This window comes from Melospiza melodia, chromosome 4 (genome assembly GCF_035770615.1).
Source record: "Melospiza melodia melodia isolate bMelMel2 chromosome 4, bMelMel2.pri, whole genome shotgun sequence".
Classification (NCBI taxonomy): Eukaryota; Metazoa; Chordata; class Aves; order Passeriformes; family Passerellidae; genus Melospiza; species Melospiza melodia.
In genome coordinates this window covers 53,676,324-53,691,143 of record NC_086197.1, presented here as the reverse complement: position 1 = coordinate 53,691,143, position 14,820 = coordinate 53,676,324, and the positions used below count along the sequence as shown (strand labels likewise).

At 58.2% G+C, this 14,820-nt stretch overlaps 2 protein-coding genes across 2 annotated transcripts; both read right to left on the bottom strand.

Annotated features, from left to right (window-relative positions):
- Positions 1–690: 690 nt before the first annotated feature.
- PDXP (pyridoxal phosphatase) lies at positions 691–3,032 on the bottom strand. The gene is made up of 2 exons (XM_063154493.1): positions 2,456–3,032; positions 691–2,213 (listed from the first exon to the last, which is right to left on the bottom strand). Exons 1-2 carry the CDS (start codon positions 3,030–3,032, stop codon positions 1,888–1,890), a joined length of 903 nt encoding a protein of 300 aa, XP_063010563.1. The 3' UTR covers positions 691–1,887.
- SH3BP1 (SH3 domain binding protein 1) lies at positions 2,074–14,243 on the bottom strand. The gene is made up of 19 exons (XM_063154492.1): positions 13,642–14,243; positions 11,838–11,880; positions 10,350–10,454; positions 9,884–9,960; positions 9,493–9,604; positions 9,316–9,392; positions 8,807–8,942; positions 8,104–8,172; positions 7,631–7,721; positions 7,195–7,337; positions 6,987–7,098; positions 6,821–6,902; positions 6,454–6,534; positions 6,230–6,346; positions 5,684–5,775; positions 5,373–5,502; positions 5,093–5,208; positions 4,365–4,704; positions 2,074–2,213 (listed from the first exon to the last, which is right to left on the bottom strand). The coding sequence occupies exons 1-18, from the start codon at positions 13,701–13,703 to the stop codon at positions 4,370–4,372; spliced, it is 1,980 nt and encodes a 659-aa protein (XP_063010562.1). The 5' UTR covers positions 13,704–14,243; the 3' UTR covers positions 2,074–2,213; positions 4,365–4,369.
- Positions 14,244–14,820: the final 577 nt, after the last annotated feature.

The window sequence follows — 14,820 nt, the reverse complement described above, 5'->3', positions numbered from 1 at the left end:
GCCGGAGATGTGATGCCTGCTTCCCATCAACAGCAGTTAAAGGGGTCTGGCAGACAAAGGGGAGGATTGGTTCCTGTATGGGGAATGGAGGCAAAGCACATTTGAGTCACTTCCAACTCTTACCCAATCCATTTTCTCCCTGGGCTGGGAGTATGGACAAACCCAGGACAAGGCAAGATTTAGTCCAGTTAAGGTCATCCCAGGGCTACAGTCACAGCCATCTCCCTGTCACTTAAAGCACAGCACAGTCAAGAAAGGCCACAGTAAAACCTTGCTTGGGCAGTTCTCAGCCCCTCTATGCACATAACAGAGGTGGCACCTCACCCCTAGCCCAGCAGGGCCACATAGGTCATTGGGGCCCACCTGGCCAGCAGAGGCAGCCTTCAGGTGCAGCACAAGAGGTCACTGTCCCCAGCAATGTCCCCTGTGAAATGCAAAGGCAGCTGGCAAGGGCTGCACTGCTCACTGCTCCAGGTGACCTGGCTGGACCCTGCACTCTGCACCACAGCCCTGCCAGTGAGGCACCAGTGATCCAGCAAAGGGCACCTCAAAGACACCACCCAGCTGTCTTGTCTACCCAGCAGCACCCCCTTGAGTGAGGAAAGGTCCTGCCACGTCCTCACCTGTGAGGGCTCAAAGATACCTAGGGCAGTTTCATCTTGATGGGACCATGAGTGAATAAAGAGGTCATTTCCAGCCTATGCTCACACTTTATTATATACAGAGACACAGTGAGTGTAAGAACATCAACATGGGACATGGACAGTAAGGGATGCCCAAAGGCACTCCATTCTGTCCCCTTGGTGCAACCAGTCAGCATAATTTATACAAATAATACAATATTTGAACAATAAATAAGTTTGATAAATTAGATCAAGAAATTAAAAAAACGTAGAAAGACAAAGCAGCAAGGAATGATTCTGAGGACTGTGACACATTCACAGCAGTGACAACACCATCACCATCTCACCTGCACACCGGCAGCTGGAGCACAGACCCCCATCAGCACTTTTCTCTCACTGTACTATGACAAAATCCAACTGAGAAGAGGCAGCCAGGGAGAGTCATACAGTTCACTAGTGCTGTGTTGTCATGGCCTAGGAGCCCTCTGTCCTTCAAAAGCCCCTTCAGAAAAGGTTCTGAAGGTACAACTGCAGACCCACTGTGCAGTCACAGCTTGTCTGTTTGGCACAGGAAAAAACCCTCAAACTGGTCTCTTCTGTCCTTCAGATGGACACTGGCACAGTTATTGACTGGGGCAGGGGGGTAGTGGGGGAAACTTCTCTAAGGAACAGGGGAGAGGAGAGATGAGGCAATGCTCTCTTTCACTTGTGGGAGGCAGAGATGCTCTCATTCATGATTCCAGAGGTCTGGCACACTCCTTCCACATGGCCTGGCACTGACAGACACAAGGTGGGTGACAGTGCCAGCCAATCCCCTGGCAAGGAGGGGGGTTACCACAAGGACTGCAGGGATGCTGCTCAGAATTAAAGAGTTACAAGTCAAAGGACAGCAGTAAAAGCTGCCACTGGTTATCCAAGGGAAAAATAACACTAAAGCAGCCAGTCCCAAACCCCTGGAGAGGCCACACAGACACTGATTTGATTCCCCTCAGCAGCCTCAAGGACTCCAGCTCTCTTCCAAAGATGCTGGCAGCTGGCAATGAGGGAGACAAGAACTCAGTCCATCATGGATAGCTCTCAGCAGAAAGGAGACAACTTGAAATCTATCCCCTCCTGCCAATCCCCTTCCCATTTTGCTCCCAAAGAAGGATGTTGGCATGTGAAGAAACCGGGGATTGAGGGAATAGGGCAGTGAGAGAGAAATGGGAACAGATGGAGATCTGGGATGGGGAACTGACCCCTCTGCCCTCACATGTACAAACTGTTACTCATCCAGGCCTGGTATCAAGTCTGCAATACTGTCCACATAGTAGTTGGGCACCAGATCCTTGGCGGCGGCGCTGTCACTGGCCATGTAGGCCTGCGCCTCTTCCAGGCGGGACACGCCTGTCAGGGTGAGGATGGTGGCCAGGCCGCAGTTCTTGCCGAACAGGATGTCTGTCTCCAGACGGTCTCCCACCATGAGCGTGCGGGACGGGTCGACCCCGAAACGCTCCACGATGCAATCAAACATGTACGTGTTGGGCTTCCCCACCACCAGCGCCTTGCGGCCCGAAGCCGTCTCCACTGCGGCGGTGAGGCTGCCAGTGCCTGCGGGAGGGAAGCAGGAGGAACAGAAGTAGCCGCGGGCAGCTCAGCGCCCGGGCCCCGCCACAGGACAGGGATGCTGGCAGCCCCGCTTCGGGAGCTGGCACGGACTGCCAGGGCATCCCTGCTGGCCCTGCCGCTCAGGGCACCGCCTCGCCCTCACCTGGGACAGCGAACCCCACCCGAGGCCACCCCCGCCACAGCCCCTTCCCCCCGGGGCGGCGCGGGACGGGGCGCGGGCTCACCGGGGGTGCGCTGGCCGTCGCTGAGCGGGTGCCAGGGGTCGGGGTCGGTGGCCACCAGCAGGCACTGCGGGTCGCGCAGGTAGCCGCAGGCCTGCGCCAGCTTGGCGAAGGTGAACTGGTCGTCGTAGCCCACCAGGACGGCGCGCACCGGCTCGCCGGGTGTCGGCTCGCCCTCGCCCGCCAGGCGCAGCCCGGCGTCGCGCACCTCGCCGCGCAGCCCCTCGCCGCCCAGCACGAAGACGCGGCCGGCCCCGCTCCCGTTCCCGCCGCCGCCGAGGAGGCGCTGGCGGAGGAAGAGCGCGGAGCAGAGCGCGGAGCTGAAGACGTGCTCGGCGCGCACGCCGCGGAAGCCGAGACGGCTGAAACGCCGCTCCAGCTCGGCCACCGAGCGGCGGCTGTTATTGCTGACGAAAAGGGCGGCCTTGCCGCTGCGCCGCAGCCGCTCCAGCAGCTCGGGGGCGCCGGGCACGGCGCGCTCGCCCGCCCACAGGACGCCGTCGCAGTCGAAGAGCAGCCCCTGCGCCGGGCCCAGCACCTCGCGCAGCCCCGCGCCGCTCAGCCGCCGGCAGCTCGCCATGCTGCCGCCGCCGCCGCAGCCGCAGCCCGCCCCGCCCCGCCGCGCAGCCAATCACCGCCCCCACCGCGCCCCGCCCCGCCGCGCAGCCAATCACCGCCCCCCAGCCCCGCCACCGCCACCAATGGGAGGCCCTGACGCTCCCAGAGGCAGAGCCGGGCCCAGGGCCGGCCCCAAAGTGACCGCGGCTGGGAGAGGGCGGGGACAGGCCCGGGCCGCTGCCCATTGGCTGGAGCCGCCGTGCCCGGCCCGCGCCCCCCGCCGTGCCCGCGCAGCCGCGCAGCGCCCCCTGCCGGCCGGCGGGGCTGTGGCAGGGCGGCTGCCATTACGGCCCGGCCCGCCTCTCCACGGCCCCGGGCGCCCGCCGCGGTCCCGCCTCCTGCCCTTCCCGCTGGGGCCCACGGGCTGCACCCTCCATCACCTCAGACTGCCAAGTGTGCCCTGCTCACACCGGCGTGCGGCTTTGACACCAACTTCTCAAATTCTGTCAAAATATCAACAGAGGCACTTAGGCTGGAAAAGCCTTCTAACATCACCGAGTTCAGCCTAAGAGCGAACCACGTCAACTAGAGCGTGGCACTGAGTGCCACATCCAGCGTTAAACACCCCCAGGGACAGTGACTCCAGCACCTCCCTGGGCAGCCCATTCCCCTGTCTAATCACTCTATGAAAAAGTTCCCTCCTACTGCCCACCGAAACCTCCCCTGGTGCAGCTTGTGACTATGTGCTCTTGCTGCCTGGGACAAGAGGTCGAGCTCTACGTGGCTACGGCCTCCTTTCAGGGTGTTGTAGAGTGATCAGGGCACCCCTGAGCCTCTTTTTCTACAGGCTGAACAACCCCAGCTCCTTCAGCCTAACAGAACATGCACTCCAAATATACGTATCTATATAGATATATCTATGTGTATATATCTATATATATCTCTATACATCTGTATTTATATATATCCATCTATGTGTTCCTGGGGCAATGCATTTTAAGGAAAAACGGGTCTGGGATCATGGCTGAGCATCTGTGAATGGCCCCATGGGGCCAAGCTGTCCGCGAGCTGCAAGCACTGTCTGAGCCTGCAGTGGGGGATCAGGGTGGGGATCTGGGCAGGGATCTGGGCAGGGATCTGGTGGCTGGGCTCTGGCAGGGACGTGGTAGTGTGGGGAGGTGGCGACCGAGATGGGGAGTGAGAGAAGGCCGGCAAAGCTATGCCAGGTGGTGTGAGGGAACAAGGTGGAACACCAAGAGACGCTATCCCTCAGGCCACCCTGGCATTTCCACAGCGTCTGCTGGGTCTCAGAGAGGTGCCAGATCCCATCTCCCCAACCTGTGATTCCTCTCACCCTGTTCAGTTCTCTGTGGGCTGTCCTTCTGGGGCCGATGTGGCCAGGGGGCTTCCTCCTGCAGGCAGTGGCCGCCCCTCCTCTGTGGTTCCTGGCACACAGTCCCCGGCAGCCGCTGTGTCAGCCTCAGCAGAGGAAGGCCTGCGGGCCGGTGGGGCATCGTCTCGGCTGTGGCGGGGCGCCGGCTGCGGCGGGAGCGGCGGCGGCACGGCGGGGGCCCGGCCGGGCGCGGTGCGGCGCGGCAGGGCTTTGGGGCTGGCGGCCCGGGCAGGGGCCGTGCCCCGGGGCTGCGCCACGGGCGGCGGGGGCACTGCGGGCCGGGCCGGAGCTGGGCGTTTGCCTGGAAAGAAAGCTGAGGTGGGCTGGGCTCCGCCCCACTGGGGCTCTCCAGAGGGCGCCGGGGCTGCAGGCAGCTGGCCGGACAAATTGCCCCTTGCCCAGCTCCTGTCCTGAAGACGCACACCAACTTTTCTGGGGGCCTTTCCCTCTTCCCTTCACAAAGCTTTGACACCTCTTTACTGGAGGTGTTCAACCCAACACTGGAGGACGTACTTCATCCATCCCATGGCCCCATCTTGGCTGGATTGTGGGCATGCTGCCCTGGCCAGAGGCCTTTCCCACAAGGACATCCCCAGGGCCCACTTGTGTGGGGAACAGCAGGATGATGACTAAACCACAGGAGGTGGCATTGGGGGGTGTAATTTCCCAAACATGTGGGGCACCCTAACCTTTGCGGGTGGTGTTGTCAGTCATCACTGGAGCCGGTGGCCCTGCTGCTTCAGGAGATGTCCTGGGCAGTCCTGGGGATGCAGGCTGGGACCTGGCCTCAGGGTCCCTGGAGGTGCTGTGCAGAGAACAAGGCAAGTCAGGCTTTGGTTGGGCATGGTGGTCTTGGCTGTGAGGCACCTTGCAGCCACCTGTGAGAGTATGGCCCTGGTGTGGGGTGGGATGGAGGGAGGGCATGGGAGAGCTGGGACAGCCAGAGCCTCTAGCTCCTATCAGACTTACGCCTCTCCATCCAAAAGGGTGGGGGTGCTGGCTGGAGGGGTCGCAGGAGTTGGCTCTTCCTCTGGGACAGCCTTGGAAAGTCCGGTGTTTGTGGGTGGCATGAACATGCCCGAGACATTGAAGTCTACCTCTGGGTGAAGAGAAAGGAGGAGATCCTGTGAGGAAGCACTTCCCACCCAGAGCAATGACCCCACAGCAGGGAGCCAGAGCAGCCTCCCGCTTCTCCCATCCTGGAGATGGAGAAATGTGCCCTTCCCTTCCACTCCCTCTCACTCTCTGCTGTGGCCCACCAAGTGATGCCCTGGCCCTACCTCCAGGGAAGAGAGTGTCCACATTCTGGATGAGGGCTTCCACCACAACCTGGATGGAGGAGACTGAGGCCAAGTCCAGTTGCATGGGGTCTCTGAGAGACAGGGGTGGGGGAGGCATCAGAAAAAGGGTTTGGAGGTATTAACCCCAAATGAGTTTTTGTGTTCATTCCACAGGGGTCACGGTCTGAAGGGAAGGCAGCCCAGCCAAGGGCGATGGCAACATGGGTGATGGGCTTTTATCCTGTCCTGGGAACCCTGGTTTGGTGTTGGAGACCAGTGGTGTTGAAAGCCACCCATGTCACAAGTGCTTTGGATCTCAGTCCCCTCCTTTACTACTTGCAGAGTGGCTAAGAGCACATGTGCTTGGTGAGGGAACATGCAACCTGGGGAGCATGGGACCAAGGGACAGGACTTGAGGATGGAAGAGGTGTAAGTGCTTTAGACCAGCCTGTAAGTGCTGGATCAGCCTTTGCCATGGCTTTTGCCTTCAGGGCACCCTAGCAGGGGCTAGGGAGCTGCCTCCCACCCCTTCAAACCAGACCTTACCCTGTGCTCTGCTGCGACCACAGCAGGTTTGGGCCCAGCACAATGGCAATGTTGCTGGGGGTCATTTTATTCACCTCCTGGTGTTCAGCCAGCTTGGCTAAAAACTTGATCAGATACCTGTGGGGTGAAAGGAGGGCAGGGGTTTAGTAGAGAGGGATTTGAGGAGGAAATGGCTACCCCTGGTGATTGCTTGGGGCTGAAGAAGCCCTGTTCTGACAAACCACCTGAGATTGTTGTAGCTGTCCTGGGGCAGGCGGCCGCAGGTGTCTCGCAGGCTCTGCAGGCGGCTGTCAATGTCCTTTAGGCTGTAAGAGAGAAGGAGGAGCAGAGAGCTCAGCCTTTCCCTGTGGCACAGGGGGACACTGGACAAGGAGGAAGGGCAGTGTTGGCTGCCCGTGCAGGCCATAGCCCCGCAGATGGAGATGTCCTGCTTTACTGGGCAGTGAAGGCAGGCATGCACGGAGGCTCTGTGTCTATATCTCCCCAAGTGAGACAGAGCACCCCTGCTCCAAGTGCCAGGAGGGATGGAGAGGGTTGACTGGGGGCTTTCTGAGACCTGCCAGGGATTTCCACCCCAGTGCCTGGACCCACCTGGCTGCTTTGACCCATTCGTCATAGAGTTCGAAGGTCATCAAAGGCTGGGGCAGCTCCCGCAGGTAGGATTTCAGTGCACCTGGGGGGAGAGGGGGAGTCGTGGAGCTGATGGCAGCTGAGGGATGGCAGGGACTGCCCAGTCATGTGCCTTGCTGGCCCTCACCAGCCACAGCGTGGGGGTCCGAGTAAAACTCCTCCAGGGCATTGGAGCCACTGGCCAAGCTGCTCTTCAGCTTCCTCAGCACTGAGGCGCCTGCTGCCAGCCGGAAGAGTCCCTGGGGATGGCATGAAGAGGGAAGGGATGCATTTTGAGTTTGGGAGGAGTGCATCTGGGGAAGAAAGGTGATGAGGGAGTCTGGAGCACTCCCTACCTCTTCCTTCATGCCGGAAGCCAACAGCATCATGACACAGGCTTCGATGGGAAGCGCAATCTCCCGGCCCAAGCTCTTGAGGTGTGTCTCTAGGGACACACCGTAGTACCCTGCCACTGGCGTGTCTGTTGTGAAGGAAGGCTCTGGAAGAGGAAGGAAAATGTCAAGAGGGATGATGGGCCATCCCTGGGACCGTTCAGCATTTGGCCATGGCAACATCCTGCTCCAAGCCGAACCAGGCTGGCTACAGGCAGAGGCAGGACAGGCAGCATCTCCAGCCCGTGTCAAGCTGCGTCCCCAACCTACCAGCCCAACATGGTAGGCAGCAGCAGGTGTAGGGAGGGAAAATTAGCCTTTTCCAGCTTTGCTGGACATACTTGTATCCCCCAGGCTCAGCTGCAGCCCTTGCCAGGCTGCACGGAGAGCCAGAGGGTACCTGTCTGTCTGTGGCTTTCCCTCAGCTCTGCTAGAGCTGAGTCCAGAGATTCCAGTGACTGCCGGTGGTACTGGGCTTGGACTTCCAATAGCTGCCAGACAGGGGACAGGCAAACGGCATTCAGTTGGCACCAGCCCCTCTCGGAGAGGTGCCCATTCCCAGGGCATTGCACCCACATGAAGACAGGGCAAAGAGGGAGCTGCAAGGGGAGCCCCCCCGGGGTCCATGGGACTGTGTCTGTAGTGAGGCATAGAGGGCAGACTGGAGAGGGGCACCTTCAGGACAAGCTGCTTGTTTGCACTCGGTGCTAGTGGTGGCATTAACCTGCAGTGGCAGGAGCAAGGCCAGCTGCTGATGCTTTGATCTGTCCCTGCCCTGCTTGGGGGCACTTGGTGTGGATGGGGGCAAGGCTGGGCTCAGACATGTTGCAGCTGACATTCACATACTGGGGAGAAGTGAGACAGAAGACTTACTTTGATGAAGTAGCTGGCATAGATGTCCTCTTTGGTGGAGAAGTGGTAGAGGTCAGCCATGTACTCATCCTAGGAGGGGAGACAAAGAACAGCAATTTTCCATCCCCTCTCTGGCACCCAAGGAAGAGGAGACACCTCCATGACGCCCTTTCATCTGGCCTGTGAGTGGTCTAGACAGGGTCTCTGGGGGGAGTGGGGCTTTCTTCTTGCTTCCCATAGTTGTGTTTGGGTAGTGGCAGCAACCTGCCCCATGATCAAAGCCCTTGTACAAGTGGCTCAGGAACAAGAGGCCTCTGCACCTTCAGCTCCAGTGAGCTCATGAGCTCAGCCAGATGAGGTGCTGGGCTTTTCAGAGACACGGGGCAGAAGTGGAGAAAGCTGATGTGAAACTTCCCTGCCACCCATGACAGATCCTAGCTCAGCTGTTTTCCAGCCTGAATGGATCCCATATGCTCCCTGATTTTGCCCCTGGACCCTCCTCTCTGCAGCAGCTTGCACTTTGAATTCCTTTACTCTTTTTCTTCCCCGGGCTTGGGCCATCTCCCTGTTTCTGCTTGAGGGCCCCATTTGCTTTCAGAGGGCAGGACATGCTGGCTGGCTGCAGTCCATCCCAGCGTGGGGTCACCTCAGGCAAGACTAGTGGAGGGGAGCAGGTCTGCCGCCCAGGAGCTGATCCATGGGGGAGAGCAAGTGAGCCTCTGACCTTGCACTGCTCCACCTTCCTCTTCACCTCCTCCTCTTCTTCCTTCAAGATCTCCAGTTTGGTGGCAGCAGAAGATGCGCCTGGGCCAGCACCAGCCCCAGTGCTGTTACTGGAACTCTTGGCAGCTTGGTTCAGCCTTTGGGGTGGGAAATAAGAGGTGCATTTATGGTCTCAGTGCCAGGAATGTTGGGTAGAACTGGTGTGCAGACTTTCAGAGAAATGTGGCATGGCAAGGGCTACCCCTGGCAAGAACTGGAATGAGGTGATCTCAGTGTCCCAAGCACCACCAGGGCACTTTACTGCCTTTAGCAGCAGAGCTGCCCTTCTCTCTGGTGCTGGAATCAGCATGTGAGCCCAGAGCAGGATGCACCTACAGAGGAGCTAGCTGGGTGCTCCTGAAGACCTATTGGAAATTGAGTCTCCACGGCAGTTATCCTCCTCTCTCCCCAACCTGTCTGGGGGCTGTGCTGGGCATGCCCTGGGCCCCAGGGCTGCAGTGTGCCCCATACCGGCTCTTGATTGTGTTCCAGTCAGAAATCAACTTCTGGAGGGTCTTCTTGCGCTTCAGGATGGTGGGGAGCTCCTCCTGGGGGAGAGAGGGCCAGAGTGAGCGGGGGAGGTCTGGGGACACAGGAGGGAGTGGTGGAAGGATTGGAAAGTGGAGCCAGTAGAGCAGCCAGGACTACCTCACTGAGCTTGTTGAGTGGCTGCAGGACGTAGTGCTCCAGGTCAATCTCGAACTCAGCCACGATTTTGGCCAGTGAGCTCTGTATGCAGCAACCCATCTCCAGGGCTTTCCTGAGTGGCACAGAGATGCAATGACTGCAGGCTGGAGCCATGCCCCTGTCTGACCCAACATCCCCCTGTCCCTGTACCCACGGGGAACCCTGAGCCAGCCCCCAGCCCTACTCTGCAATTGGAGGCTGAAGGTTCTGGCTGTCCCTTCTCCCAGTGCAACACCAGTGCTTGCTCTGGGACATGGTTTGAGCCACGGCAGCCCCTGAGCCAAGACAGTGTCACCACCAGGATCTGGCATCTTTTGGGGTCACCCTGGCACTTTTTCCCACCAGTACTTACCCAAGGCTGGACTCTGTGTCCAGTTCCTTGAAGCTCTCAGCCATCGCCATGGACAGAGCCATCAAGGGCAGCTTCTTCTGCTCAGAGCCAAGGATTTGGGAGAGAAGTGGTGACACCACTGTGCCTGGCCACACTGTGGTGCTCCCCACCACAGGGCACCATGGGTGCCAGAGTTCATGAGGGTTTGGGAAGGAACATAGACAGCAAGGGCTTTGGAGGGTTATTCAATGCAAAGATGCTGTTTCTCAGGAGTGTCCTAAATTAGTGATGATTGAAGGGGTTGCCCTGCTCTGCTCATCCCAGGCAGAGCTGGAGGCTGGAGGTCACTGCTGACAATGGGACCTGGGCGTGGCATAGCTTTGAGCCACCCTTCAGCAAAGCTGGCAAAGCAGGGGCCTGGCATCCCTGTTTTTGGCAAGGGACAGAGCTGGGGTGAGCACAGGCTGCGTGGGAAGATTTTTCTCACCACTCGCTTGTCCATCTCAGAGCCACACTGTCCCTGCAGGCAGGCTTGGAGCCTCTTGGACACACTGTGAGCTGCTCGCTTGGCCGGCTCAATCCTCTGCTCAATCTGCAGGCAGAAAAGTGGGACTGGGGAAGCCATTTTGTCAGCCATGGCACCTCGAGGCCATTTCCCCACTACCCTGCTCTGGGTGAGGATGGCCTGCTGTGCTGGTTTTGCATGGGCTGGTTTTGGGTAGCAGGGGGAGCCATGGAGGTGGCTTCTGTGAGAAGATGCCAGAAGCTTCCACCATGTCCAGCAGAGCCAATCCCTGACAGCTCTGAAGGTGGACATGCTGCTGGCCAAATCTGGGCCAATCAGAGATAGTGGGAATGCCTCTGTGAAAACATGTTTGAGAAGAAAATCACAACAAAGTGAGGACACATTTTTTTCCTAGCCAGAGAAGAGAAGCAGGTGAGAACCTGTGAGGGAAACAACATGGAGACGCCAAGGCCAGTGGAGAAGGAGGGACAGGAGGTGCTCCAGGCACTGGAGCTGAGATTCCTCTGCAGGCCATGGTGAGACCATGGTGAAGCAGCAGTGCCCCTGCCACCATGGGGATCCACACAGGGACAGAGATCCACCCACAGCCCACGGGGGAGGTGCTGACACTGGAGCGGGAGGAGGCTGTGATCCAGTGGGAGACCCACTGGAGAGAGGGCCCCTGCTTCCAGACTGGAGCAGCCTGTCCTTGGAGGACTGCACCCCGTGGAAGAGTGACCCATGCTGCAGCAGTTTTGGGAGGACTGCTGCTCATGAGATTTGGAGCCAGGCTGGAGAAGTTCACAGAGAACTCGGGTCTCCTGTGGTGCCCCAGAGCAGCGGAAGGACTCCTCTCCCTCAGCAGGGGAAGAATATCTCGGGTGATGAACTGACCAAAATCCCCACACCCTGTCCCCTGCACTGTCAGTGGGAAGGAGGGAAGGATTGGGGGAAGAAAAGGTGTTTTCAAGGGCTTATTTTACTTCTCATTATCCTCCTCTGATTTTGTTAGCAATAAATTCACTTTGTATCTCTAAGTTAAGCCTGTTTTGCCCTTGGAGTGTTTTCTCCTGGTCCTTAGCTCATGAAGCCTTCATTAAATTTTCCTCTGCCCAACTGTGGCAGGGGAGGATGAGTGAGCAACTTTTGTGGGTACATGGCATTTGGGCAGTATCAAACCATGACACCTGCCCAGCCTCCTGCCACAGCTTGGAGCATCTGGTCCAGTGAAAAGGGAGCATAACTCCTGATCAGGACTCATCCCTCTGTGAGCTGCTGGGAAAGCCCTTGCTGGTAGCAGGAGCCTGCCAATCCCTTGACACCGTGGTCCTGAAATCACCCTCTGGCACGCGGGCAGATCCCAGCCCCATGACTTGGACGTGCTGGCAGGGCAGATGGCAGCAGGAGCGGGGCAGGTTCCACGCCCAGGCACAAGCAGACACACGCCTGCCAGCCCAGCCCACACCTCACCTGCAGCAAATCTTCTGACAGGAGCTCAGTTGCTTCTTGGGCTCTGCAGAGGAAGGAGAAGGAACCATAAGCGAATGGGGGTCACCTCCACCCAGCTTCTTTGGGAAGGCAGGTCCTTGTGCCTCCTGGCCTCTCTTTGGGGTCCTGGGAGCAGGAGACACAGGCTATAGCCTGGACCATCAGATACAAGGCCTACAAGGCCGTGGGTAGAACGAGCCTGGGAGGACAAGAACAGCAGGAGCAGGGCAAGGGAGCCAACTTTGCTGGCTGGTGGACACCCCATCAGACAGGGTTTCCTGTCTGTGCACCTCAGTCAAAATGTCCAGGTGTGGCCTGTGTTTTTGGAGTCAGAGTGCTTAGCAGGGCCACAACAGGAGCAGGATGTTTACTGCCCCTGACTGCCCCATCTCTCCCCTGAAGGTGAAGCCAGGGCAGTGATGCTGCAGTCTGGCACACGTCTTTGCAGGCCTGGGTACTCAGTAGCAGTGGGGCCACTGGTGTGGGAGCAAAGGTATCCTTGTGATCAATCTGGGGTCCAAGACCAACACCAGCCCCTCCAGAAATGCCCTCACAAATCCAGCTTTTTGTGGTTCTGCTCAAAACCAAATTCAAAACCCACCAGCCACATGACCCTAAAGCCTCCCTGATGCCTCCTATAGAGGAAGCCTTGCTTCATAGCCTTCTATCATTGCTATGTCCCAGGAACGACATTTGATTTCCATCTGCTGCTGCTTTTTCCACATTCACATTTCTCTCTTTTCACTGCCTGTCAAAGTCAATGTGGCACGAGGATGTGGACCTGCAGGAAACATGGTTTGGTTGAAGGCAAGCAAGATCACGTGAGGTCACGGTCAATAGAGGAGAGGCTCCTCAGCAGGTGGAGAGTTTGCTCTTGGACTTCACAACATGCTTGAGGCTTGCCTGCCTGACATGAAGCAAAAGGGAGATGCATCTGACATGGATGAAATCTTGAGGGAAGAGGGATGGGAAGGGGCATCATGCTCCCTTCCAGGGAATGTGAGGAGAGCAAGAGGCCACCAGCATATAGGAGTTGCTTCCTCGTGGTTGATTTGCTGGGCTGGCTGAAGGACCTCAATGGTTCAGGGGACATGCTTGGTCCCTCTTAGCCACCCAGTGCTGGGAACCCAGTGCTGCAGAGGTGGCAGTAGGAAAGGGAGTGAGGGGGCTGGGCAGGGAGGGCCCAGCCCTGTAATTTCAGTTCTGGGTTTTGCAAGGGGAGAGCTTTGGAAAGTCAAAGATAAAAAGAAGGAAATGGCAGAGGTAGAACAGGGATAGAGGGTTTTGTGTGGAGCTGTAAGTCCTCCATGGGTCCATCCGAGGGCCTCTGGTTCTCTCCTCAAAGGGCATTCTGGGCTGCTCACACTGCTGGGCTGGCCAGAGCTATGCAGGGCATTTGGCTCCTGTGGGGCAGCCCAGACTCAGCAGGGAGGGCAGGTCCCAGCCCAATCCCCCTCCTGGTCATTGCACAGCCAGGGGCATGTGGCTGGAAGGTCCCTCCTCATTGCCCCACTGTCCCACATCCTGGCAAAGCCAAGCTTGGGAAAGTCCTGTTTCCTGGTGAATGCAGGAATGTGGGCCCTGGGAGAGGTAGCTGGGCTTGAGGATCATTTACTGCTGAGCAGCACCAATGCAGCCTTCACAAAGCCCTTCGGCTTGTGCTGAAGATGCTCTAAACCCTAAAGGTTTCCCCCTCCTTTCCCCTTTTCCCAGGCCACAGCCCCAGCACAAGCCCTCCAGGACGCACATCCCGCTCCCTCCGGTACTGCTGTGGAGAAGTCCTTACCTGGTGGTGGCACTGGGATGGGACAGCTGCTGGCGCATTCGATTGAACTGTCTTTTCATCATCTTGAGAGTCGGGAGGAGACCACAAACGCTGCTCTGCTTGGCTGTACCTGCTCAGCTGCCCTCGGTAATGCTTGGCATCGGATGCCTGCAGCCCCTCTTCTCCGCGGAGCCACTTTGCTTTTCCCAGAGGACCTCTGCCTCCTTATTCCTCTTCTTCCCTCCCTCGTTCCCTCTTTTTCAGTTTCCCCAGCTGGTCCCCTCCCTAGTCCCTCCCTAGGGATGCCCTGCCTGCTTTCTTTTCCCCTCCCTTGAGCTTCGTTCTCTCACTCCCTCTCCTTTTCTGAGCTTCCTTCCTCCTCCGTCCGCCCCTCCGCCACAGATCAGGTAAGAACAGTTCAGAGCTCCTGCTCCGTTCTGTGTTCCTGTCACCAGCCCACAAGTAAAAATAACTTCAGCCCAGCCTTAAAGGGGAAATTTTATTACAGCATACGCATAACAAGGCAGGACAAGCACATGCCGCTGCCGAGCCCGCGTGAAGGGCCCACGCTGTTTCTTGCTGTGTCTGGGGTGGTTCCCCTTCCTTCCTTCCCGTGCCCACCAGCAGCTGTGCCGCGGGGCAGCCCGTGCGGTGCCAGCTGCCTGTGCAGCTCATATGGATGTACACCCTGCCCTACCTGGCCACCCAACTCTGCCAGCACTGCTCAGGCACCTCTCCATGCTCACGGGTGCAGCTCCACCCTCTTGCCCTGCGACATACCGCCTTGTTGCGACAAAAGCAGCAAGGCACAAGCAGCAAGCCACCCCTGCACCCGCTCGCTGCTTTCCCTCCCTGCCGTCGCTGAGGCTCTCCGGAGCCACCGCAAAGCTGCGGCCAGCGGCTGCTGCCTGGTCCCTCCCCCCGCCAGAGGAGCTCCTCCGAGCAGGGCCAGCAGCAGCCGCAGTTGCACGGGGACCGCAAACTCCCGGTTCTCAGGCTCAGCTGCTGCCTGCTCTCTGCAGAGCCGCACCAGAGCTCATATAATTTTTTTTTTTGTTTTTCTTTTCTCCTTTTTGTCGAAAAACATCCACTCCACACCACCACGACTTTTGGTGTTGACTCTCTAAAACATGTATCTATCTCACTTTATTTCTGGCTACCTGCAGATAGGACTTTTCACCTGCGCTAAGAGAGGGCAGA